This window comes from Pristis pectinata, chromosome 9, assembly GCF_009764475.1.
Source record: "Pristis pectinata isolate sPriPec2 chromosome 9, sPriPec2.1.pri, whole genome shotgun sequence".
In the NCBI taxonomy this organism is placed as follows: Eukaryota; Metazoa; Chordata; class Chondrichthyes; order Rhinopristiformes; family Pristidae; genus Pristis; species Pristis pectinata.
In genome coordinates, this window is record NC_067413.1 from 31,810,935 (window position 1) to 31,837,544 (window position 26,610).

General features: G+C 46.0%; 1 protein-coding gene across 7 annotated transcripts in view; it reads left to right on the forward strand.

Annotated features, from left to right (window-relative positions):
- Window positions 1–26,610, forward strand: part of col14a1a (collagen, type XIV, alpha 1a) — a 180,246-nt gene that overhangs the window by 72,034 nt on the left and 81,602 nt on the right. For 6 of the 7 annotated variants that reach the window (XM_052023336.1, XM_052023343.1, XM_052023338.1 and 3 more), the window contains 9 exons: window positions 1,656–1,811; window positions 5,690–5,809; window positions 8,028–8,192; window positions 8,979–9,140; window positions 11,652–11,812; window positions 13,999–14,128; window positions 21,714–21,859; window positions 23,337–23,466; window positions 25,074–25,213. In XM_052023336.1, the coding sequence (XP_051879296.1) occupies window positions 1,656–1,811; window positions 5,690–5,809; window positions 8,028–8,192; window positions 8,979–9,140; window positions 11,652–11,812; window positions 13,999–14,128; window positions 21,714–21,859; window positions 23,337–23,466; window positions 25,074–25,213 (1,310 nt within the window). The remainder of the gene's footprint in view (window positions 1–1,655; window positions 1,812–5,689; window positions 5,810–8,027; window positions 8,193–8,978; window positions 9,141–11,651; window positions 11,813–13,998; window positions 14,129–21,713; window positions 21,860–23,336; window positions 23,467–25,073; window positions 25,214–26,610) is intronic. The other variant, XM_052023342.1, reaches the window with a different exon arrangement.

The following is a 26,610-nucleotide window of genomic DNA, read 5'->3' on the forward strand; positions in this document are numbered from 1 at the left end:
CATTGGAACCAACCACCTGCAATGTTTTTTTCTGGGTCACACTCCATCCTAACGAGGACATCTCTGTCATTGTCACTGGTTCTAAATCCCGGAGCCTTCTGCCCTAGAGTGCTGTGGGAGCACCTTCACCAGAAGGACTGCTGTAGTGCATGAAGGTAGTTCACCACTCCCCCCACTTTCCTGAGGGCAATTAGGGATGAGCAATAAATGAATGACCTTAACTGTGATATGGATGAATAAAAAAATCCCTGCATTCACTTTGACTGTTTCATTTGCTCTTTTACTACACTTGACCTTCCTCAAAATAGTAAAAAATATATTTCATACCAATTTTTATAGCAAAAGTAATCCTACTGTGGAAGTCCCAGAACTAAGCATACTGCTCAGCCCCAATCTCTGATGGTACTACAGGTTTGAGGGGCTGAATGGCCTGTTCTGCTCCTATCCCAGTGCCACTAACCTGTTGGGATTGTGGTTCATTCTTTGAAAGTCCAGTGAGCTGTGACACCTTGCTGTGTATGGAATGTTCTGCTTGGGTAATGTGTAACGTTAAGTCCATTGCTTTCTTTTTTGCAGATCTGCCTCTCTCTTTACAGTGGGAGCGAGAAGATCCAGGCGCAGTTAGAGTGCATTGGTGAGACTGGACTAAATCTCATTGAGGAATCACAGTGAACACTGACCGATGACGCAGGGGTTCTGATGTGCAAAGAGGCCATGATCACATCCCTGAGGAGAAATTAATGAAACACTGTTATACAGGACTCGAGATAGATTGGTTTTGTTTATCAATCCTGGGGATATAATGACCAAAATGGATTGGCATCAGTTAGCCAACAATGTGGGAATGCATACATCTGTCTGGGAAGCAGAAAGGAAACTCTCTCCTGAGTCACAAAAACGCACTGTAAATATAGAGGTGAAAACCTGCTGTGGTTTTGATTACTCATTCACTTGATGTTTGAGACAAAGGATTCAAACTTGCTGTATCCTCACTACAGTTAAAGTGGTTGTGGTGATTTGTTGAAATGAACACAATTCCTGTCACAGCTGAATTGTCTATGTGTGCATTGTAACTCTGTCTGTGTGAGATAATAAATCTCAGATTTACTTGCTTGCTGGTTCTTTTTTTGTGCAAACTATTTGAATAAATTGACAATGAATCATTCTGTATTGCATCCCTCCTTCTGTCCTTTGGGATGACATTAAAATAAAGACACTACAGCTCCCACCCTCGTGGGAAGCAGAGGCGGTTCTGAATTTCATTATTTTAAACATACTTTATTGTCATGACTACTCAAAGCAGCGTCTTATCTCTGAATAGGTGAGGACTACCTTTAAGTAGTATCTGGACGAACACTTGAATTGCCAAGCATAGCAAGTGCTGGTAAATGGGATTAATATAGAAGGGTACTTGATGGTTGGCATGGACTTTGTAGGCTGAAGGGTCTGTTTCTGTTCTGTGAGCATCTATGAGCATGAAAAGGTGATCTCTAGGTTTGTATGTCAGCTGGTTAATAAATGATTGGCTTACTCTGTTCATCTGCACATCAGGGGTGACTGTCTCATGCGAAGGATGGATTCAAAGACCTGTTCATTTTGATGTTAGTTTCTGACCCCTCTCACTGATGTCATTTTTTCCAACCTATTGATTGCAGGGTCCCAGTTTATGTGCAAGTCTCCCGCTATTGCTGATATCGTCATTCTGGTGGATGGTTCCTGGAGCATCGGCCGACTTAACTTCCGGCTGGTGCGACTGTTTTTGGAGAACTTGGTTAGTGCTTTCAATGTAGATTCTGACAAAACCAGAATAGGTGAGTCCATTTTCCATCAACACCGTAAAAATACCTGCATGATTTTTGTGTAAATCTGTGCAAATCGAAGGTGGCTATTCAGCCCATCATCACCTGTACTAGAAACAGGTCCCTGGCCATTGCCTGTACCAGAACCAGGTTCCTAACTGTCGTTGCCTGTACTAGAACCAGGTTCCCGACCAACATCACCTGTACTAGAACCAGGTTCCCGACCATCATCACCTGTATCAGAACCAGGTTGCTGACCATCATCGCCTGTACCAGAACCAGGCTCTTGACTGTCATCGCCTGTATCAGAACCGGGTTCATGGCTGTCATCACCTGTACTAGAACCAGGTTCCTGACCATCATTGCCTGTACTAGAACCAGGCTCCCGACCATTGTTGCCTGTACTAGAACAAGTTCCCATCCATCACCTGTACTAGAACCAGGCTCCCGACCATTGTTGCCTGCACTAGAACATTCCCATCCATCGCCTGTACTAGAACCAGGCTCCCGACCATTGTTGCCTGTACTAGAACAAGTTCCCATCCATCGCCTGTACTAGAACCAGGTTCTGAAGGCATCTACCATTTCCCACCCACCCCCGTTCTCAGACTTGCCTCACAACCTGAGCTGAGTCTTCCCAGAGCAAAATCCTGCAGATGCAGGAAATAGGAAATAAAGATGGATTGCAGGAAACTGTCAGCAGGTCAGGCAGTATCTGCGGAGAAAACAAGAAAGTATTTCACATCAGTGATCTTTCCCAGTCCTGATGAAATGTCATTGAGCTGGACTGTTAACTCTGTTCCTTTGTCCACAGATGCTGCCTGACCTATTGAGTGTTTCCTGTATTCCCTGTTCTTATTTGTGTATTCCTAGTCCCATTCCCCTGCTCTTCCAGTTTGGGAGGTCTCAATAATACTGCCTATATTTGTAACTGGAAATTTGATTTTGGTGTTTGTGCAAACCAGATGGAATCCCATCACCATTGAGTTCAGTGCCACCAATTATCAAGTAGAGCCTTTGATGGGTGGCCAGAGCAAAACTAGTGTATGTGATGCTGCAAAATTTGAATATCTGTTTGTTCCGATGATTTTGTTATCCTGTAAAATTAATGTTACTTTCCCACCCTTCCTGGGCTGTGGGGTGGATGACTATTAAGGGAGTTATGGAGCTTGACCAAAGGAGTTAAGCAGGGATCTCAGTGACTGTGTCCTCTATACAATAAAGTATCAGAAGAAAACCACCTTGATAGACAGAAATCGGGCACTGTGACTGATGGGAAGTGTTTCCCGTACCCCCGTAAAGTGGGAGGGGGTTTAGTGTAGGGACGATAAGGGAAGTGGAGTGTGGGAGTGGGAAACTACGGAAGCAAATGCAGGAAGAATGAGTGTTTCAATGTTCACCAAAGCTGTGTCTGACTTCTCTTGAACATAGCAGATGTAGTTGGTTGCTGCCACTGACGACAGGCACTCCCCGAGACAGACCTCTGTTATTGGGGTGGGGTCTGAAGCTGGAGGGTTTGACACATTAATTCCAATGGTTTAGCCGTTAATTGGGGAGGGCACTCAGGCCATTCTCAGCTGTCCCACTACTGACCTGTACTCTTGCTCCTGAACCAGTCTCAATGCTAAAGTCATCAGCCCTGTGATATACTGAGGCTACAGCAGAGGAAGAGTCTCTTCTGCTGATTACTGATGTTGATGCCCCACACCAGCTTCCTCCCACCACTCTCCATCTCCCCATCTCCCCATCCCCCTCCCCACCATCTCCTTCTATTCCTCTCTCCCTTGGGTTTATCCATCTTTCACTTAAACTCATCTCTGCCATCCATTTCAACCTATTCCTGTGGGGGAAAAAGCTGCATGCTCTCCCACCCTCTGTGAAATATTGCTCCCACTGGGTTTATTGGTGACCTTCATTTATTCAGGATCTCACCTTCTCTACATCTACCCTACCAAGGTGGTTCATGAAACTGAAGACATTTTCTGGCCTCTTTCTGAGATCAGAGTCTTCCCTCAGTTCCTCCTATTATTATAGCCTGTCCATTGTGATTATATCCCTCAGCTGTCTCTTTCTTGAATGCACCACTCTCTGGCTTAGAGGCTGTGAGTCTCCCCTTGTGGAACTCCTGCTGTCAGGTCCAGAGGCAAAGTTTGCCAAGTGCTTTCTTCTGTTGGCTCTTCTTCCTCTGGAAGCAAACATTCCTCAGGAGGCTAAAGAAATTCGGCATGTCCTTGTTGACCCTCACCAATTTTTATCGATGCACCATAGAAAGCATCCTATCTGGATGTGTCATGGCTTGGTATGGCAACTGCTCTGCCTGAGACCACAAGAAACTTCAGAGAGTTGTGGACACGGCTTAGCATGTCATGGAAACCAGCCTTCCCTCCACGGACTCTGTCTACACTGCTCCTTGCCTCAGTAAAGCAGCCAGCATAATCAAAGATTCCTCCCACCCCATCATTCTCTCTCCTCCCCCCTCCCATCAGGCAGAAGATACAAAAGCCTGAAAGCACATACCACCAGGCTCAAGGACAGTTTCTATCCCACTGTTACAAGACTATTGAGCGGTTCCCTTGTGTGATAAGATATTGCACCTTATTGTCTGTCTGCCTGCACTGCATTTTCTCTGTAACTGTAACATTACATTCTGCATTCTGTTATTGCTTTTCCCTTGTACTACTTCAATGTACTGATGCGATGAAATGATCTATGTGGTTGGCATGCAAAACAAAGTTTTTTCACTGTACCTCAGTACATGTGACAATAATAAACCAATTCAATTTACCAAACCCTTTCTGGATTCTGAGCCTCCCCCAGGGACCCCACCTCAGGGTAAGACAATAATCTGGCAGTCCACTGAACCTACATTGTGCTGGAGCCCACTGGAATATCACCTTAAGGCTTTCTAAAGCTGAGGGTTTTGCTATTCCATGGAGTCATGGAATGCGTCAGCCACAGGACCACTCGGCCCATTAAGCCAATGCCAGCTCTTTGAAGTTCCACTTCTACTCCTTCGCCTTCACCCTGTAATTGCTTCTTTTTCAAAAATTTATCCCATTCTCTTTTGAAAGTTCCTGTTCAATTGGCCTGCACTGCTCCTTCAGGGAGAACATCCCAGTTCACAGTGTAAGATGACTCTCATCTTGCCTTAAATTTATCTTTCATGTTCAATGACTTTCTTGCAGTGGCAATCATATCTGCTGATTTATTCTCTTAAAAAAAAGTCTATTCAATCTCCCCTAAACTTGCTGTGTTACTAGTGGAACAAGTCAACTCCAAACTTCTCCAGTCTCTCCACTGAAGTCCCTTACATTTGACTGTACTCCATGCAGCAGTGATCTTTGCTGTCTAAGGTTAGGGACAACACTGGTCTCAGGAAGAATGGGTGGTGGGGACAGGGAGTTTGGCATCAACTAAGGTAAGGTGGCAAAGGGCAGCTTGTGGCTACAATTAAAATTGGAGTTTAAATGGTTAATAAACAAGAAACTGATGCTTTGCTCTTTGACAGTTTAATAATTTCCTGGATTTTATTATGCGATAAATGAACCTGTTCAGAGCTTGCAGGCAAGGGATTGTTTGGCCTTTGGGCCAGCAGCTGTGTTTAGAAATGATTCATGCATCTCTCTGAAATGTTTTAAGGAGATTACTCTGTGTAAACTTCACATTAACTATCATGCAAAGTTACTTAATTGTGTGATTGAATTGTTAAATGGGCTGAATAAAGTCTTCTCTTTATATTACGTACTAAGTGCTTCTTCAACCAGAAAAAAGCAGATATTGACTCCACTTACTTCAATCAACCCCAAGTGTGTATCAAATATGTCCTGGTGGTATTTTGCTGCAAGTATGTATATGTGCTGTATTCTGAGCTTGCTGTCCATTTGTTTCAGGACTGGCTCAGTACAGTGGAGACCCACGGATAGAATGGAATCTGAACCAGCACAGCACAAGGGAGGCTGTACTGGATGCTGTCAGAAATCTGCCTTACAAGGGCGGCAACACACTCACAGGTACTGCATCTCATCTCGGTGACCCGCTCCGGGACATACTAATGCTACAGGTTAGCTGGCATCTCAGGAACCATGGACAATGAAGGTTATCAGTTCAATTATTTTCATCTGTTGATTGAGAATAAAGAACTGTCCTGTTTAACTGAGCTTGTAGCACTCTCTGAGTCAGAAGGTTGGGTTCAAGTCTCATAGTCACAGTGTAGTACTGAGGGAGCGTTACACAGTCAGAGTTTCCCATTTCAAATAAGACATTAATCTGCAGATGGGGCCGGAGTTATATATCTTATCCAAAAGCTGGTACTTCCAGCAATGCACCACACACTTGGTGTTGTGTTGGAATAAGAGGGCGAAGTTTTTGTGTTTAAAGTCTAGAATGTGGTGGGGGGGGGCAGGGTGGTGTTGGGATTTGAACCTGCAACCTTTGGCCTTGGGGACAACGTGCTGCTGCTGAACCAGGAGGTTTCCTGGATAGCTTGTAGGAACCCTCCTCATAGGCATCTGCTGCCCCTGCCTCCGGTGTGGTAATGATACAGCCAGAAGCTCTATTGCCATTAGTTTGTTTTGTGTGTGGGAGCTTACTGTGCACAAATTGGTTGCTGTTTCTCCTCCATTCCAACAATGTTTGTACTTCAACAAGTTCTTCATTGGATGAAGCTGTGCAGTCTGGTTGTCCCATTACAGGAAGGAAGTGGAGGCTTTGGAGAGGGTACAGAAGAGGTTTACCAGGATGCTGCCTGAATTGGAGAATATGAGCTAAAAGGAGAGGTTGGACAAACTTGGGTTGTCTTCTCTGGAGCATCAGCGGCTGCAGGGAGATCTGATAGAGGTTTATAAAATCATGAGAGGTATAGATAGGGTAGATAGTCAAGAGTCTTTTTCCCAGGGTAGAATTGTCAAATACTAGAAGACATGCTTTTAAGGTGGGAGGGGGAAAGTTTAAGGGAGATGTGCGGGGCAAGTTGTTTTACACAGAGCGGTAGGTGCCTGGACTGGCTGCCAGGGGTAGTGGTGGAAGCAGATATAATAGTAATGTTTAAGAGGCTGTTAGACACATGAATATGCAGGGAATGGAGGGATGTGGACTGTGTACAGACAGGAGAGATTTAGTTTTATTTGGCATCGTGTTTAGCATAGAAATCATGGGCTGAAAGGCCTGTTACTGTGCTGTACTGTTCTATGAATCTGTGAAAGATGCCATAGAAATCCAAGTCCTTCTGTTATGATGAAATCTCTCAAAGTCTGTGGGCTATTTTATTGTGGTCAAAGGGAGAGTTGGGTGAAATCATGTGAGGCATTTAGCATTCCACGGTTGCAAACTGTTCTGCTGCAGAGAATGTTAGAAAGATCCACAGAGAAAGGAGTGGGTGTTCTGCTATTTTCATTCAATCTACTCTTGTGCTGATTGTAAATAAAACATTACTGTTGGGCTGATGTCTGCACCCTATCCTGTTGAACCAGTTCCAACCAAACCTTGTAAATTTAAAAAAAAACTGCAGATGCTGGAAATCTGGAACAAAGACAGAAAATGCTAGAAAAACTTAGTAGGTCAGGCAGCATCTGTGGAGTGGGAAATGGTCAACATGTCAGGTCTGTGACCCTTTGTCTGAACTCACTTCAGAAACCAGCCACAAAACCTGTATGTTACACGCACACTGTGCACCCATTTTGAAAGACTGGGAAATTGAGGGCCATGGGAAACTGGCACAGAGAGGAGTATGAGGCCTGGGGCATGATCATATTGAATAGTGGGGCAGGCTTGAGGGGCTGAGTGGCCTACTCCTGCCCCTATTTTCTTGTGGGATCAGGCAGCTCTGAACAACTGAGTCCCTAATCTAGTATGAGACCAAATCCATTCTGATTTAGGTGCTGGACTGCCTGATGTGTATTTAGAGATAAAGATTAAAGTGAGGTCCCATCTGTGTGGAGATAAATCCCTTGCATTGCTTTTCAAGAGACGGCGGAGGGGTTGTCTGCTGCAACAAGATGCTGTAGGAACTCAGCGGGTCAGACAGTATCTGTGGAGGGAAATGGATAGTCAACGTTTTGGGTCGAGACCCTTCATCTGGACTCGAATCTAACCTGTCCAGCATTTTATTTGTTGCTTCAGATTACAGCATCTGTAGTCCCTTGTGTCTCCGGGTTACCTGTTGTCCTGGCTGACATCTATTTGATACATAATGCATCATTCTAACTCATTACCTTTTGTACGCTCTTTTAGGCCTCGCCTTAACTTACATTCAGGAGAATAGTTTTAAGCCTGAGGCTGGATCCAGACCCGGAGTGCCAAAGATTGGGATCTTGATCACGGATGGCAAATCCCAGGATGATGTTTTTCCACCGGCCAAAAGTTTACGTGATGCTGGCATTGAGCTCTTTGCTATTGGTAGGTTGCTGGAATCCTTGATTTCTCTGGCAAGATGTGACCGGTGCCATTTGGTGCTATTTTCCATGCAAAGATTGAAATGGGATGGCTTCTCCCAGACATTTGTTTAGCATTGTAACAGGAGTTTTTTTTTGTCTGTTAGAGTGAAGCCTGTATAAACAGACTCTGCCAAAGAGCAGGTAAATTTCCAAAAGACTCGGGGGAGATCTTGGCATGCAGAGCGGTAGAGTCTCCTGGAAGGAATGTAACATCCCCATCATTCCCGGAATCCCTGGCCAGTGGCTGCACAGCGTGGAGGGGTATCTGGGAAGTCAGTGAGAACCCTGGATCTGCAGAGTGGGAGGACTAGGGGCCACATTAGGAGTGCACACCATCCCAAACTGCCCACCTCCTCGACCTGTCACCTACCTCCAGAGTCTGCAGGTCCCACACTGGTCTCATCACAGAACTGGAGTGGATGCCAGCCTTCCCCAATCCTGAGGGACTGCCCAAGAAACCCCACTAGCTCTGGGCCAGGTGCTTGAGTGGCATTATCCCAGGTACAGAAAGGTTTCTCTGCTGAAATGCATATTTAGAGCAATAGAGTGATGCAGCAGAAACAGGCCCTTTGGCCCATCGTGTCCACTGCTAGGTAAAGAATTCCCCATTTGACTGAGAATTTTTTATAGTATGTGGAAGGACTGTTCTGAAATGTGGCCTGCCCTATTGTTACAGGACTCAGTGCAGTGTTAATGTTACCGGGTTTTAATGTCACTGATTTATTTCACTGTTTCCATTGCAAAATAGGCGTGAAAAATGCAGACGTGAATGAGCTGAAGGCAATAGCCTCTGAACCCGATGAAACACACGTTTACAATGTGGCTGACTTCAACATCATGAACACTATCATTGAAAGTCTCACCAAAACGGTGTGCGCACGTGTGGAAGAACAAGACAAAGAGATAAAAGGTATGATACTCTGTGTCTATTTGTAGTTATAAATGTCAATAATTGGAACATTGGCTGGAAAATGATCAATTAGCTGTATATACATAATCAAAGACCCCACCCACCCCATACCTTATCTCTTCTCCCCTCCCCCATCAGGCAGAGGATACAAAAACCTGAAAGCACGTACCATCAGGCTTAAGGACAGCTTCTATCCCGCGGTTATAAGACTATTGAATGGTCTCCTAGTACGATAAGATGGAGTCTTGACCTCACAATGTACCTCATCGTGGCCTTGCACCTTATTGTCTGCCTGCACTGCACCTTCTCTGTAATTGTAACACTTTATTCTGCATTCTGTTATTGTTTTCCCTTGTACTACCTCAATGCACTGTTGTAATGAAATGATCTGCAAAACAGTTTTTCACTGTACCTTGGTACATGTGACAATAATAAATCAATTTACCAATGTTATTTAAAAAAAACTCACTTCTCCTTTTTGTTTATAAGTTACAGTGACGGTGACCATTTATTTTATGCGAGTTTTACATAAGAGGAAGAAGTATGTTTCTCTCTCATTCTTTCTCTCTCTCCCTCTGTGCACCTAATATACAGTATAAAGTTTATGGAATGGAATCCACTGTTACTTTCTTACTCCCTTACACAGATGGAGCCCTTTGTTAAAAAGAAATATATCTCTTTTGCTCCTATAAATTAAATATTGCAAAAACAACTGAGAGAAACATTCAAGATGCTGAGGAAAATAGTGCACAGAGGGTATCGTTCCCCTCACACTCATCTACAGCCAGATTTTGCACCTTTCTTGGGCTGAAGAAGGAATCAACACCAGGTCCCTGTACCTTTTTACTTTGTATCTTTAGTAATTGGCCACCATTTTACTGGTGATTCTACTTCTCTGCATACTTGCCTAGTTTGGCCCACAGTTGTGGGTTTTTATGGTGCTAGCTCAAAGTCAAAGCTGAGTTTATTGTCATATGCACAAGTACATGTATGCACAGGTGCAATGAAAAACTTACTTGCAGCAGCATCACTGGTGCATAGCATCAGATAAACAGCATTCACAAGAAAAACATAAATTATATACAATTTATATAAGAAAACACAATTAGAACAAAAAAAAACAAAGTTCATTTTAGTGCACAATGATCAAATTGGTCATAGTGTTGCTATACTGAGGTGGTGATTAGGGTTGTGCCGGTTAGTTCAAGAACCAAATGGTTCAAGGGAAGTAGCTGTTCTTGAATCTGGTGGTGTGGGCCTTCAGGCTTCTGTACCTCTTGCCTGATAGTAGCTGTGAGAAGATGGCATGGCCTGGATGGTGGGAATCTTTGATGATGGATATTGCCTTCTTGAGGCAGCACCTCCTGTAGATACTACCAATGGGGGGGAGGGATGTGCCCGTGATGTATTGGGCTGAGTCCGCTACTCTCTGCAGCTTCTTGTGTTCCTGCACATTCGAATTGCCATACCAGACCATGATGCAACCAGTCAGGATACTTTCAATAGTACATCTGGAGAAGTTTGTTAGAGTGTTCGGTGATAAGCTGAATCTCCATAACCTTCTAAGATAGCAGAGATGCTGGCTAACCTTCCTTGTGATTGCGTCTGTGTGCTGGGTCCAGGATAGTTCATCCAATATGTTAACTCCCAGGAATTTAAAGCTGCTGATTCGCTCCACCATCAATCCTCCAATGTAGACTGGCATGTGTTTGCCCTCCTCCCCCTTCCTGAAGTCAACAATCAGTTCTTTAGTTCTATTGACGTTGAGCGAGAGGTGGTTGTTGTGGTACCACTCAACCAGGTGTTCTATCTCGATCCTTACACTAACTCATCACCACCTGTGATTCATCCAACAACACTGGTGTCAGCAGTGACCAAGCCAGAGCCTGAGGGTTCAAGTCCTACTCCAGAGGCTTGAGCACCAATCTGGAGTGATGCTCTAGTGCAGTACTGAGGGAGAGCTGCACTGTTGGGATGACCTTACTTTGGATGAACCGGTAAACTAGGTCCATCCATCTTTAGTAGTCAGCTGGCTGTAGAACTGTTTGGGGGATTCTGTGGGGCTGAAATCTGCTGGAGAAATGCAGCTGAACTCCTCAGATTAAAGCAACCATCTAATCACAACTCCAAACCACATTTAATGAAGGTCTTGCCAAATAAATCACCTGTCAGCTCCTAGGTCTGTTAACATTTTGGTGTGTTAACTGCAGTAACAAACAAACTATTGGAGGAACTCAGTGGGCCAGGCAGCATCTGTGGAAGGAAATGGATGGTCGGGTTGAGACCCTTCATCTAGACCCCATTCAACCCCAGTATGTTGGGCAATTTAATCCCACGATCATCACAGAATTCAGATTATCTGCTTATTATCACATTGCTGTATATGGGCTCCTGCTGTGAGGTGGACACTGATTATTACATTTCATTGGCTGTAAAGGGTTTAGGATGTCCTGCAAATGTGAAAGTGCTATAGAAATGCAAGTCTGTCTTTGTTGATCTCACTATCATTAGAAGCAACAGGAAGTGTGATTTCTGACCCGGTGGCGCCCACGAACCTTGTCGTCACTGATGTCACCGCCCGGAGTTTCCGTGTCAGCTGGACACACGCGCCGGGGAACGTGGAGAAATATCGCGTGGTCTATTACTCCACCACAGCAGGTCAGCCAGAAGAGGTACTTCAACCACAAGCTCCTAACTCCGAGATTTTACCGAGTACATTAAAGAATCAAAATAACGCAGATGCTGCTAAACTGAAACAAAATCAGAAAGTGCTTAAATACTCAACAGGTCAGGCAGCGTCAGAGGAGACAGAAGCAGAGTTAACATTTCAGCTCAATAACCTTTCATCAGAACTAATGAAGGTTTGAGATAAAGTATATCTTAAGTACTGAAGCAGGGGAAGGGGGAGGAAAAGAGTACAGGATGGAGAGCAAGAGAGATTAAATGACAAAAGGCATAATGAGGGAGATAATGGGACAAGTAAGGAAACAGGAGGTGGGTTCAGGGGTACAAAGGATACAGTAGATCAGAGCAAGGAGGTGTTTGGAAAAAATGGGAGCAGTGGTGCTGATCAGAAATTGTATTATGCCTAATTATGTTGAATTAAAAATGTGTTTTAAAACCAGTGTTAGCATGAAGAAGAATAAATACATTAGTGCGGTTATATTTGTTGGGCTAAAACACACCTATGAAGTAATTTGTATTAGAACATAGAACAATACAGCACAGGAATAGGCCCTGTGGCCCATGATGTTGTGCGGAACTAATTTATATTAGTAATTAAATACCTAAATAAACTAATACCTTCTGCCTACACAATGTCCATTAATTAATTTGGCACAGCATTATGGGCTGAAGGGCCTGTTCCTGTGCTGTACTATATGTTCTATGATCTAAATTCCATCTGATCCAACTTCTGATAACTTTCCAAGTCTCATTATTCAACACTGAATAGATCACTGTTCAACCAAGGGTGTACAGGAACAGGAGGAGGCCATTCAGCTCCTGAAGCCTGTTCTACCATTCAATGAAATTGTGGCTGATCTGGTGATCTAACTCCATAGCCCCATCTTTGTCCCTTATCAAAAAATCTCTCAATGTCAGATTTAACTATGGACTGAAAAAAAGCAAAAATCTGGAGGAACTCAGCGGGTCAGGCAGCATCTGTGGTGGTAAATGGACAGTCAACGTTTCAGGTCGAGACCCTTCATCTGGATTCTTGTTCCTCCAGCATTTTGTTTTTGCTTCCAGCTTCTGTAGTCTGTATCTCCATTTAATTATGGACTGTTTGGAGAAGGGAGTCCCAGTTTGTCAGCCTCTGCATAACTGTAGGGCCTGGGTCTAATTCTAAGCTGAAGTTCTCTAGTCCGATACTCCCATCCATAGAGTCAAATTGCCTCTTGTTAGTCTAGGCTACGGTGAATACAATACCTGTTTCTATAATTTCTCTTCATAATTTAAACCAAATTCATAAATGCATTTTGAACTGATTCTGGTTTGATTTTTTTCTTTGACTGCATTGCTTTGCTTTGGGGGCACTTTGTTGAAGTTCCTATGTAAATGTATGTTCATGATTTAGCTTGTACTTGGTTCCATTTGGAGGGGCTTCTTAAATATTATCCTTGTTTAAGGAAAGTTGTCAAGTGAAATGCCCCAATTTTTGATTATTGCATTAATTCTCAACTAAATAAGTAGTAAAACCAAGAATATCTGCACATTCAACGTCTTTCATTGCTGCCCTTTTTTTTTTACTGTTCTCGGTCCTCCCACAAGTTGTCCAATCACGTCATGGATTCATAGAGTCAGCACAGAAACAGGCCCCTTTGAGTCCCACTGAGTCTGCACTGACCAACAACCACCTGCTTAAACTAAGCGTGCATTACTCCCACATCGTCATCAACTCCCCCCAGATTCTACCCCTCACCCACACACTGGGGGCAATTTTCAGAGGCCAATTAGCCCACCAACTTGCACATCTTTGAGACGTGGGGGATAACTGGAGCACCCAGGGGAAACCCACATGGTCACAGGGAAAAAGTTCAAACTCCACACAGGTTTCTGGTGCTGTGAAGCAGTGGCTCTACCAGCTGCACCACTGTGCTGCCTATGTTATTGGTTAAAATTTAAAGTCCAACCTTGGTTTAAAACAGTCTGACTGATGTTTTCACATGAAAAACTGCTTGGGCCAAGCCATTATTCTGAGACTCTGACCCTTGGATCTATATATCTCTGCATATACCTTATCAAGTCCCATCATAATGTCTCATTGAGGGGAATGTGATAGCAATGGCATAGGAATAACCATTGTTGTGGTGGCACAGAAGAAATACAGGTCTCTTTCCTTCTCTTTCTCTGCTAGGTGGTTGTAGATGGGACAGAATCAACTGCTGTCCTCCAGAATCTGATGTCCTTGACAGAGTATCAGATTGCAGTGTTTGCCATTTATACAAAGGCTGCTAGTGAAGGTCTCCGGGGCTCTGCAACTACATGTAAGTATCATATAGCTAAGCTACAACTCTATATTGAAGCCAGAGTCAGTCTATCACGAAAACCAGCCTCCCCTCCATTGACTCCATCTATACTTCCTGCTGCCTCAGGAAAACAGCCAACATAATCAAGGACCCCTCCCACCCCGGTCATTCTCTCTTCTCCTGCCCCCTCTTCCATCAGACAGAAGATACAAAAGCTTGAGAACACATACCATCAGGCTCAAGGATAGCTTCTATCCTGCTGTTATAAGACTCTTGAACAGATCTCTTGTACAATAAAGATGAACTCTTAATCTCCCAATCTACCTTATCATTGCCCTTGCACCTTATTTGTCTACCTGCACTGCACTTTCTCTGTAACTTAACACTATATTTTACATTCTGTTTTTTTCTTCCTTTTGTACTACCTCAATGTACTTATGTATGCAATGATCTGTCTGGATGGCACGCAAGGAAAAGCTTTTCACTGTATCTCGGTACATGTGACAATAATAAACCAATTACTGACTACCAATTACCAGAGCTGCCAACCCGACTAGAGTCTCCAGGGATTAAAGATCAATCTCCTCCACACCACTCTGATCCAAAACTCTGGAGGAAAGTAATTTTGTTCTCAGCAAATGGCTTTAACAAGGGAAGGATTGGAAATGGCCAAGGATTTTTTAGCCAGGAGGGAGTGGTGGGAGGCAGGAGATTACATGATAAAATCTCTACGTCTGAGGCAAAGTTGGTAACCCTTACTTGCACATCAACTCTGACATTTGCAACTTTAAATATTTGGGCTTGAGAAACAGTTTTGATTATGCGTGGAATGCAGACACAGCGATGAAAAACATTTTTTTTGTAAGTAAAGGTCAGACAGTGGAAAGAAGGGTCTTGCTGGGGGCTGGAGGCAGAGATTTTGGCTGATCCTACTGCTATTAAAGTCTGAAACAATTCGCACAGTAAATCTTCAATAATGCTTTGTAGCATTGCCCTTTGTTAGACAGAAGATTATTCATCATTCATAAAATTAGACCACATTGCTGAGCAAGATTTGGTTTAAGGTCAACTTCATAACTATTAATCTAAAACTATGACAACTGTAAGATCCTGAGAGTTCTTAACAGGGTGGATGTGGAGAGCAGACTTAGTCTTGTTAGAGAATCTAGAATGAGGGTCACTGTCAAAGAATAAATGATCATCCATTATGGATCATGATGTGGCAAGTGTTGTGAGTCTTTGGAACTCTCTCCCTCAAAGGGCAGTGGAAGCAGAGTGTTTGACTTTTTCCATGGCAAAAGTAGATAGATTCTCGATAAGCAATGGGGTGAAGATGGGCAGGAATTTAGAGTTGGGCTGCAATTAGGTCTGAATAGCAGATCAGGCTTGAGGGGCTGAGTGCTCTCCTCCTGCCCCTAAATGATATGTTTGTATGGACATTTTAAAGGATAGATTTGTATTAGAGATTAGATCATAGAACAGTACAGCACAGGAAAAGGCCCTTCCGCCCACCATGTCTGTGTGAAACGTGATGCCAAATTAAACATTATCCATATCCCTCTGTTCCCTGCATACTCATGTGTCTTTTTAAAACCCTCTTAAATACCTCTGTAACAGCTGCTACCGCGATGTGAAAGCAAGACACTAGTTGGTGGGCTGCAGAACAAAAACTGATTTATTTTCCCGCCTTGCACGGGCCCTTTAAGAGGAATGGTTCCTGCCCACCAAAAACGGAAATGATGTATGCGCTACGTCATCAAACATTTCCCGCGCATGGGTTCTCCCCATCACTTGGGGAAGACGAAGGCCCAACGCCATCTTGGGCCTCGCTGCTCTGATGACGTGTGACCTGACCGCCGAGCCGGTTCGCTTGCTCGGACGGTGAGTCGCTACACAACCACCCCCCCCCCCCCCCCCCCCAAGAACCGGCGATATGGTCCCCAAGGTTCACGGGCTATGCTAGCCGTTGCTTAGGAGGTTGGCCTCTGCATCACAGTGTTGGGACCTCGGTGTGTCGTTGGATTTTTGATGTCTGGCAGTGCGGACAAGTCCTGGCCCACTCACTGACCTGTTTGCGCAGGCCATGCCAGACGAACTTGCTGGCGACCAGTTGAACAGTTGATCTGATGGATGGGTGCGCCAACCCATGTACGGAGTCAAAAACGTGTTTCCACCAGGCTGCAGGAACTATAGGGTGGGGTTGACCTGTTGCGATGTCGCAAAGGAGGGTCTGCTGACCTGGACCAACTAAGAAATTTTGGAACTGCAGGCCCAAGACTGCAGTTCTGTAGCTGGGCAGCTCGTCGTCGGCTTGCTGTGCATCAGCCAGGGCCGCATAGTCAACACCCAAGGACAGGCTGTGGATGGTCGGTCTGGAAAGCGCGTCAGCAACGACATTGTCCTTTCCGGAGACATGTTGGATATCCATTGTGAATTCGGAAATGTAGGACAAATGTCGCTGCTGACGAGCTAACCCGGGATCGGAGACCTTGGAGAAGGTGAAAGACAAAGGCTTATGGTCAGTGAAAGTGGTGAAAGGCCTGACTTCTAAAAAGTACTGGAAATGCCAGACCACCAGGTACAGCGCTAGAAGTTCCCGATCAAAAGCGCTGTATTTCAGTTCGGGTGGTCTAAGGTGCCTGCTGAAAAATGCCAAGGGTTGCCAACGGCCTTCGATTAGTTGTTCCAGTACTCCACCAACCGCAGTGTTGGATGCGTCCACTGTGAGGGCGGTTGGGACGTCTTTCCTAGGGTGTACCAGCATTGCGGCGTCAGCCAGGGCGTCCTTAGCCTTAATGAAAGCAGCTGCAGTCTCGTCATTCCAGGCGATGTCCTTGCCCTTGCCAGACATCAGCGAGAACAAAGGGCGTGTGATACGGGCTGCTGCAGGGATGAACCGATGGTAAAAGTTGACCATCCCCAGGAATTCCTGCAGGCCTTTGACCGTGTTGGGACGGGCAAAATGGCGGATAGCGTCTACCTTGGCGGGTAGGGGTGTTGCTCCTTCGCTGGTGATTCTGTGGTCGAGGAAATCAATAGAGTCAAGTCTGAATTGGCACTTGGCCGGGTTGATAGTGAGGCCGAAATCACAGAGACGGGAGTACAGTTGGCAGAAGTGGGAAAGGTGTTCTTGGCGGTCACGGCTGGTGATTAGTATGTCATCTAAGTAAATGAACACGGTCTCAGCCTACCGCGTCCATCAGCCACTGGAAAGTCTGCGCAGCGTTCTTAAGGCTGAAGGGCATTCGAAGGAAATCGAAGAGGCTGAATGGAGTGATAAGTGCAGTTTTGGGGATGTCGTCAGGGCGGACCGGGATTTGGTGGTATCCCCGGACGAGGTCCACCTTGGAGAAGATGTGGGCCCCGTGTAGGTTCGCCGCGAAGTCCTGGATGTGAGGGATGGGGTAGCGGTCCGGGGTGGTGGCGTCATTCAGCCTGCGGTAGTCGCCGCAGGGCCTCCACCTGCCGGTGGCTTTGGGGACCATGTGCAGGGGGGAGGCCCAGGGGCTGTCTGACCTGCAAATGATCCCCAGCTCCTCCATGCGGCGGAACTCTTCCTTTGCCAGGCGGAGCTTGTCTGGAGGTAGTCGTTATGCTCGGGCATGAAGGGGTGGCCCTGTGGTAATGATGTGGTGCTGCACCCCGTGTTTGGGCATCGAATTTGTAAACAGGTGCCAAAACTGATGGGAACTCAGCTAGGAGCTTGGTGAACTCGTTACCAGACAGGGAAACTGAGTCCAGGTGCGGGGCTGGTAGTCTGGCTTCTCCCGGGGGTAGATTTGGAAAGTTCTGGAGTGCACTAGCCGCTTCCCTCACAGGTCGACTAACAGGCTGTGGGCCCGAAGGAAATCGGCTCCCAGGAGTGGCCGGGTGACAGCGGCAAGGATAAAGTTCCAGGTAAAACGGCTATCGCTGGATTGTAATTGAACTGTACGGGTACCGAAAGTTTGTATCGTTGTGCTGTGTGTGGCACTGAGTACAGGACCTTGTTGCCTGTTACAAGTGTCACGGCTGGTCGGGGGCAAAATACTGACCTCTGCTCCAGTATCGATGAGGAAACGACGCCTGGACTGCTTGTCCCGAACGAATAGGAGGCTGTGTTGGCGGCCAGCCGTTGTAGCCATCAGCGGCGGCTGGCCCTGGCGTTTCCCTGAAACTTGCAGTGTGGGCGGCGTCGATGGGCCTTCGCGCCCCGCCTCTGATGGTAGAAACACAGCTGGTCACCAGTGTCGTCGTCTGTGTTTCTGGGGTGTGGTTGCTCAGTTGCCGGGACTGGTTTAGGTAGGCGTTGGGCTCGCGGCCTGGCGATTTGGCCGACGGACGACCCGCTCTCGCGTTTGGCCTTCCACAGGACATCTGTCCAGGCAGCTACCTCACGTGGGTTGCTGAAATTGGCGTCGGCCAACAGCAGGTGAATGTCATCGGGTAGTTGTTTGAGGAAGGCCTGTTTGAACATTAGGCAAGGCTTGTGTCCCTCAGCCAAGGCCAGCATCTCATTCATTAGGGCCAATGGGGATCTGTCCCCCAGGCCGTAGAGATGAAACAGGCGGGCAGCGCGCTCGCGACGGAAGAGGCCAAAGGTCCGAATAAGAAGATCTTTGAAAGCTGGGTACTTATCCTCCCCCGGAGGAGACTGGATGAAGTCTCCGACCTGGGTGGCTGTCTCCCGGACCAGAGAGCTGACCACGTGGTAGTACTTTATCGAGTCAGAGGTGATCTGCCGAAGTTGGAATTGTGCTTCAGCCTGGTCAAACCAGACGCTGGGCTGAAGTGTCCAAAAGGTGGGCAGCTTGAGTGCCACTGCATTGGCTGCTGCGTTCTCATCCATTGTGCAGGTCCAAAATCTGTTTGGACCGTCAGGGTCACCAATGTAGCAGCTGCTACCGCGATGTGAAAGCAAGACACTAGTTGGTGGGCTGCAGAACAAAAACTGATTTATTTTCCCGAAATGACGTCTGCGCTACGTCATCAAACTTTTCCCGCGTGCGGGTTCTCGCCATCGCTTGGGGAAGACGAAGGCCCAACGCCATCTTGGGCCTCGCCGCTCCAACGACGCACGACCTGACCACCGAGCCCGTTTGCTTGCTCAGACAGTGAGTCGCTACACCTCTATTGTATCTGCTACCACCACTACCCTTGGCACCCTGTTCCAGACACCTACCACTCTCTGTGTAAACAAAAAAACTTGTCTCACATGTCTCCTTTAAACTTCATCCCCCACCCCCTCACCTTAAATGTATGTCTTTTATTATTTGACATTTCTACCATGGGAAAAAGATTCTGACTGTCTACCCTATCTATGCCTCTCAGAATCTTATAAACTTCTATCAGGCCTCCCCTCAGCCTCCACCACTCCAGAGAAAACAATCCAAGTTTGTCCAACCTCTCTTTGTGAGTCACGCCCTCTAATCCAGGCAGTGTCCTAGATTATTGTCCATTTAACCAGTGTAAACTTAAAATGCAGGGTAGTCTTACAAAGCATGATCTCACTCTGTAACTGGGCATCAGTGACATCGGCAGATTGAACTGCTGTCAAGCTTTCAACAGGAATTTGATCCTTACTGCTCTAGATTGTCTTTTTCCTTAAAGTAAGCTCTTTAAAAGCTTTCTTTAAACTATTATTAAATGTAGAGCTAGCCAGCAGTGTACTTGGCATGACTGAGACACTATTCTAAATGTAACACGATGATGTGGTATATCACCATTCAAGTGTGAAGGGTTCAAGCCCCACTGCAGGCAGTTCACTGCGTAGGTGGGGCTGGCAATCCCTGTGCACCACTGTGGGAGTACTGTACTGTACTGTCTGTGGTGCTGTAGTGAAGGAGAGACATGGCATTCAGATCCCTCTGCTCTGTTATGTGGACATAAAGGATCTCACAAAAGCTAATGGAAGGGGCACAGGAGACTTTCCCATGGTGCCCTGGCAACACTTAACCTTCAAAGCAATATTGTCAAGCCTGATAACCTGGTCAGTATCACGTTGCTGCTTGTGGGAGCTTGCTGTGCAAAAATTGGCTGAAAGGTTTCCCTAGTCACCAACAATATGTCCTGGTCTAGCCTCATGGATGCAATAGCCAAGAAAACACACCAACACCTCTACTTCCTCAGAAGGCTAAGGAAATTTGGCATGTCCCCAATGACACTCTCCAATTTTTACAGATGCAACATAGAAAGCATCCTATCCAGATGCATCACAGCTTGGTATGACAACTCCTCTGCCCAAGACCGCAAGAAATTGCAGAGAGTTGTGGACACAGCTCAGTTCATCACGCAAACCAACCTCCCCTCCAAGGACTCTGTCTACACTTCCCGCTGCCTCGGTAAAGCAGCCGGTATAATCAAAGCCCTCTCCCACCCTAGTCATTCTCTCTTCTCCCCTCTCTTGTTGGACAGAAGACACAATAGCCCGAGAGCACGTACCACCAGACTCAAGGACAGCTTCTATCCCACTGTTATCAGACTCTTGAATGGACCTCTCATACACTAAAAGATGATCCCTTGAACTCTTGATCTCCCAATCTATCTTGTCATGGTCCTTGCACTTTATTTGTCTGCCTGCACTGCACTTTCTGTGTAACTGTAACACTATATTCTCTATTCTGTTTTCTTTTTACTGCCCTGATGTATGGCATGGTCTGTCTGGATGGCCTGCAAAACAAAAGCTTTTCACTGTATCTCAGTACGTATGACAATAATAAACCAATACCGATAGGGAATACACTTCAGAAAGCAGTCAGTTAGCTGTAGAGCTGTTCGGGGGAATTCTATGGGGCTGAAATTTGATGTGGAAAAGCAAGTGAACTCCTCAAATTAAAGCAACCATCCATCCCCAAATCTATACCACACAATGAAGATCTTGCCAAGCGTACCTTCTCCCTTCAGATCCCAGGCTGTTTTATACCTCCGGCTCTGGCCCTTCATTGCAGATGCCAGTCTGAGATCCCTCCTGCATCCTAGATAATCTTCAGGTATCCCTACTTATTTCTCCCCAAGGATGGTGAACGCCATGGACGTGGATTGTGTTCAACATGGGACTCGGACATGTTGGACTTCCTCATTCTGTGTTAATCTTCCTAACTCTGAATGACCTACACTAAGATGGCCTTTATACAGAAGTTTAACCTAAAATAGAATGAATAGCTTTAACGAGCTGCTGGGAGCGGGATGTATAAACCCTGGGACTGAAAGTATTAAATTAAGAGGATAGCTTTGGCAGACTGGGCTTGTATTTTGAATTTAGCAGATTATGGAGTGATCTAATTGAGCATTTCAAGATGGTGAAAGGAGCTGATAGATCAGACGGGGCAAAACTGTGTCCTATAGTGGTGGAGGGCTCCAGAGGCGTGCCTCTAACATTCAAGCTGGGCTGGTCAGCAGTGATGTCAGGAAACCCTTCCTCATACACAGGGCAGTGAGAATCAGAAGCTTACCCACCAAACAAGGCTGAGGGGCCTGTAGAACATGTCCGAACTGAGATTGGTGTTAGTATGAGAGAGGGTGTAGAGAGAGGCAGAACCATAGTGAGGAGAAGGTTACCTGAACAGTGAGCAGGTTGGAAGGAGGCTGCTTACCCAGTGTGAATGTTTATTTATTTATCTTACAGTGGCACTTCCTGCAGCCGCGGACCTGGATATTTACGACGTGACCCACAATAGCATGAGAGTTAAGTGGGGGGCTGCTGAATCTGCCTCTGGTTACATGATACTTTATGCAGCGCTCACAGGGGGAGACATGGCTGATGAAAAGGAGGTAGAGTTGACTAAATTAGTTCCTGTTAATGGTTGATCTCCTGATGCAGGGTCTTGGCCCTAAAAATCTGACAATTCCTTTTCCCCATAGATGCTGCTTGACCTGCTGAGTTCCTCCAGCAGATTGGAGACACAGGAGACTGCAGATGCTGCAATCTGGAGCAACAAACCATCTGCAAAGAGGAACTCAGCAGGTTGAGCAGCATTTGTGGTGGGGGGGTGGGGGGGGAGGGGAAAGGATTTGTCAACAAGGAGTCCTGATGCAGGGCTTTGACTCAAAACCTTGACATTTCCCTTCCTCTCTCAGATGCTACTCTCTTGCTACTGTTAATGGCTGCCTTCTCCTTGTTCAAACCCTGCTTGGAAAACTGCATTCACAGGCCAACAGAAATCCCATGTTTAAGTCCCCTCTGTCCACCTTTTTCCCTTATCCCACCAGCCCCATCACCTCATCTCTTTCCCCTGCCCCGCCCTCTCCAGCTGCCCATCGCCCACACATTCCTCCCTCCAGTTCCCCATCTCACCTCCTTCCCTTTATTCCATGGTACACCATCCTCTCCTATCAGAATCCATCTTCTTCAGCCCTTTGTCACTTCCACCTATCACCTCCCAGCTTCTTACATCATTCCCACTCTCCTCCTCCTCACCTGCCTATCACCCCCCCCCCCCACTCACCTGGATCCATCTATCACCCGCCAGCTCTTGCTCCATCCCTCCCCCACCACCCCCCACCCCTCCCCCAAGTTTTTATACTATCTCCCCTCTTTCTTTCTAGTCCTGATGAAGGGTATCAACTTAAAGTCGACTGTCCATTTCCCTCCATAGATGCTGCCTGACCCGCTGAGTTCCTCCCGCATTTTGTGTGTTGCTCTAGATTTCTAGCATCTGCAGTCTGTCTTGTGTCCCATGTTTATGTAGCAAGATTCACCCATTTGTCTGATGAAATAAACACTATTTATTTTTTCTTTAATGATCAGACAGATATACCTTTCTATCTTGGTGACTTTTTATCTTGTCTTTCTATTTTATCTGCACCCTTCCTTTTCTCCTACAGATGCTGCTCGACCTGCTGAGTTTCTCTAGCAGGTTGTTTGTTGCTCCAGATTGCAGCATCTGCTGCCTCTTGTGTCTCCTAACTTTCTATCTTTCTCTAATTACTTTAGTTTACCAAGCTCCACTGAAGGCAGCTTTTGGTACCTGACTCTCCCTTCTCCCAGAGTCCGTCTGCACATCAGAAATGATTACTGGGTTACAAGGGTTGAGCTGGGATCTCATTGGCTGCTTTCTATTGACTTGTAGAATGGTCTCTGTCAGTGTTGGGTGATCTCACTCCAAGCTGGGATCTTCAGAGACGTGCATTGTAGAGATGTCTTCCTACTGTGAGCCCCATTTATGGAACCTGTGGTGTTTAGGTTGATACTGGCAGAGAGATGGCAAGAAATATGATCGAGAAACAGCCTGTTCCTCTTTCTCTGCAGGTGAAGGTGGCTGATTCCGTTACAGACATAGAACTGGAAGGGTTGTCTCCAAACACTGAATATACTGTGACAGTGTATGCCATGTATGGGGAGGAGGCAAGCGACCCTCTGACTGGACAAGAAACAACATGTAGGTCCTAATGATGGCTCTGTTCAAGTCATTTCAACATCTGGGCATCAGAGTTGACCCTGAAATGGGCTTCAGTCTATCGGTGAATCCACCCATTTCTTCCTCAGTGACATTTACTTGGCTGCACCCTAACTCAGCTCATCTGGTGATGGAGCCCTCACCCCTGCTGTTACCTCTAGACTTGACTGTCCTAGGGCACTCTTGGTTGGCCTCCCTCATTCTACTGACCCTGAGGTCATTTAAATCTCTGCTGCCCTTGTCCTAAGTCCTGCTCACTCATTGTCTCCATGCCACCCTGCACAGACTCCTGGTCAAACAATGGCTCGATTTCAGAATCCTCTTCCTTAGTTCCAAATCTTTCCTTGCCCCATCCAGCCCACCCACCAGTCCTCTGAGATCTCTGCCCTGCTTCCAACTCTGACCTCTAAATTTCAACACTCCACCACTGGCTGCCGTGCCTTCAGCCAAGAGATAAAGAGAATTGATTTATTATTGCCACATTTACTGAGATAGAATGAAAAATTTAGTTTTGCAAGCCATCCATGCAGATCAATCTATGCATAAGTGCATCGAGGTAGTACAAGGGAAAAGCAATAACAGAATGCAGATTATAGTGTTACAGAGAAAGTACAGTGTAGGCAGACAATAAGGTGCAAGGACCACAATGATGTAGATTGTAAGGTCAAGGATTCATCTTTAATGTACAAGAGGGGTTTAGGAAGGACAGTCCGGAACTGGAGACTTGATCAACTGAAGGCATGGCCACCAATGATGGATTGATGCTATTCCTAACCCAGGTATTTGCTGGGATTGCAGGGTCACAGAGGCTTGCAGGGCTGGAGGAGTTCACAGAGATTGGAGGGATGAAGCTATAAAGAGGTTTGAAAATCAGGATGGGAATTTTGAAACTGAATCATAGCTTAACTCGGAGCCAATGTCGGCTAGCCGGCCTTGTTGCACAGTAAGTAAGCTGCAGAACGTGTCTCATGGATTGAATGTAATTTTCAATATTTGGTGAAAGCCTATTGTAGAAAATGTTAAGAAATTATTTACAAAATTGTCTTTACAATTGTGGAGTTTGCACACTCTTCCCTGATCATGTTGGTTTCCTCCCACATCCCAAAAGTTTGAGAGCTCAATTGGACACTATAAATTGCCCCTAGTGTGTAGGTGAGTAGTAGAATATGGGGGGAGTTGATGGGAATGTTGGATTAATGTAAGCTCTGTGTAAACAGCTAGTTGATGGTCAGTATGGACTCAATGGGCTGAAGGACCTATTTCTGTGCTAACTTTATGAATCTTGGGCAACTTGTGGGAGGATCCAGAATAGTAAAAAAATATTGGCAGCAATGAGAGAATTTGAATGTGCAGGCATTCTTGGGTCCACTACCTATTTAGCTGAGATTTAATGCATTGATCAGAAATAGGGGCATTTGCGTAAAGTCTTTGTTGATAGTGAAGAATAAAAGGGATGAGTGTCAGATTAGTATTGATTGTCAGTGTGGACTTAGGCCAAGGGTCTGTTCCTGTGCTGTGTCTCTCTGTGAACCTGTAAATGGATTCCCCTACATTATTTTTCAAATAAATGTTTTATTTTCTTTATTCAGTGCCACTTACACCTCCCAAGAACCTCCAGTTCTCCGAAATCGGGCACAGCACAGGCAGGGTCAGCTGGGAAGCAGGATCAAAGAAGGCTCTGGGTTATCGTGTCATGTATGTGAAAACTGACGGGGCTGCAATGCATGAGGTAAGTGTGGCGAGTGACCATAAGATATAGGAGCAGAGTTAGGCCATTCGGCCCATTGAGTCTCCTCTGCCATTCAGTCATGGCTGATTTTTTTTTCTCTCTCCTCCCCATTCTCCTGCCTTATCCCCGTGACCCGTAATCCCCTCACCAATCAAAAACCTATCAATCCCTGCCTTAAATACCCCTTGTGACTTGGTCTTCATGGCCCTCTGTGGCACCGGATTCCACAGATTCACCACCCTCTGGCTGAAGAAATTCCTCCTCATCTCAGTTTTAAAGGGACATCCCTTTATTCTGAGGCTGTGCCCTTGGATCCTTGACTCTCCAACTAATGGAAACATCCTGTCCATGTCCACTCTATCCAGGCCTTTCAGCATCTGGTGATACACAACAGCTCACTCATAGGGAAAATCAGACAGCCTCATCATTGAATACAGACTGGGGAGAGAAATTGCTTTGTGCATTGCCCTCACCCAGTACGTGTTAATTTGTTTCTCCTAGCCCAGGTAACACGTAACATGACTGTGTAGCTATTGGATAGGGGCTGAAAACCCAGCTTAACCCTTTGTGGCCAGAAACCTGCTCTCCTTGCTACATCTCAGTTTATAAGTGATTGCATCTCCCAAACCCAACCTAATGTAGCCTTACAAACCCCTGGGTTATATTGTGGATGGGCAATAAAAATGTTGACTATCCATTTCCCTCTACAGATGCTGCTTGACCCATTGAGTTCCTCCAGCATCTGTTTTTGTTGCTCCAGCATTGTAGCCTCTTGTGTCTCAGTCCATGATTAGCATATGATATGGCCCACTAACACTATGGTCACGTGACTAAGGTCAGCACGGTAGTGCAGAGAGGAACGCTGCTGACTTGCAGCTCCAGCAACCCAGGTTCGATCCTGACTTTGGGCGCTGTCTGTGTGGAGTTTGCAGGTTTTTCCTGTGACCATGTGGGTTTCCCTCCAGGTGCTCTGGTTTTCTCCCACATCCCAAGGGCGTGTGGGTTGGTCGGTTAATTGTCCACTGTAAGTTATCCCTAGTGTGCGGTTGAATGGTAGAAGCCGGAGGGAGTTCATGGATGTGGGAGAGATAATAGGTTACAGGGAAATAAGGAGTGGGACTGATGGGTTTGCTCTGCTGGGAGACAACATGGACTGATTGTCCTCCTCCCTTGTCATTTGAGGCCTGGACTCTTGATCCAGGAACAGGAGTTCAAATCCCACCACAGCAGCTGGGGAATTTAATTTCAGTAAAGGAAACCACAGGATTGTTATAGAACCCCTTTGGGTTCACTAATGCCTTCCAGGGAGGGAAATCTGCCATCCTACCCGTATGGTCCCTATATAACTCCAGACTCACAACAATGAAGTTGACTTCTAACTGCCCTCTGAAACAACT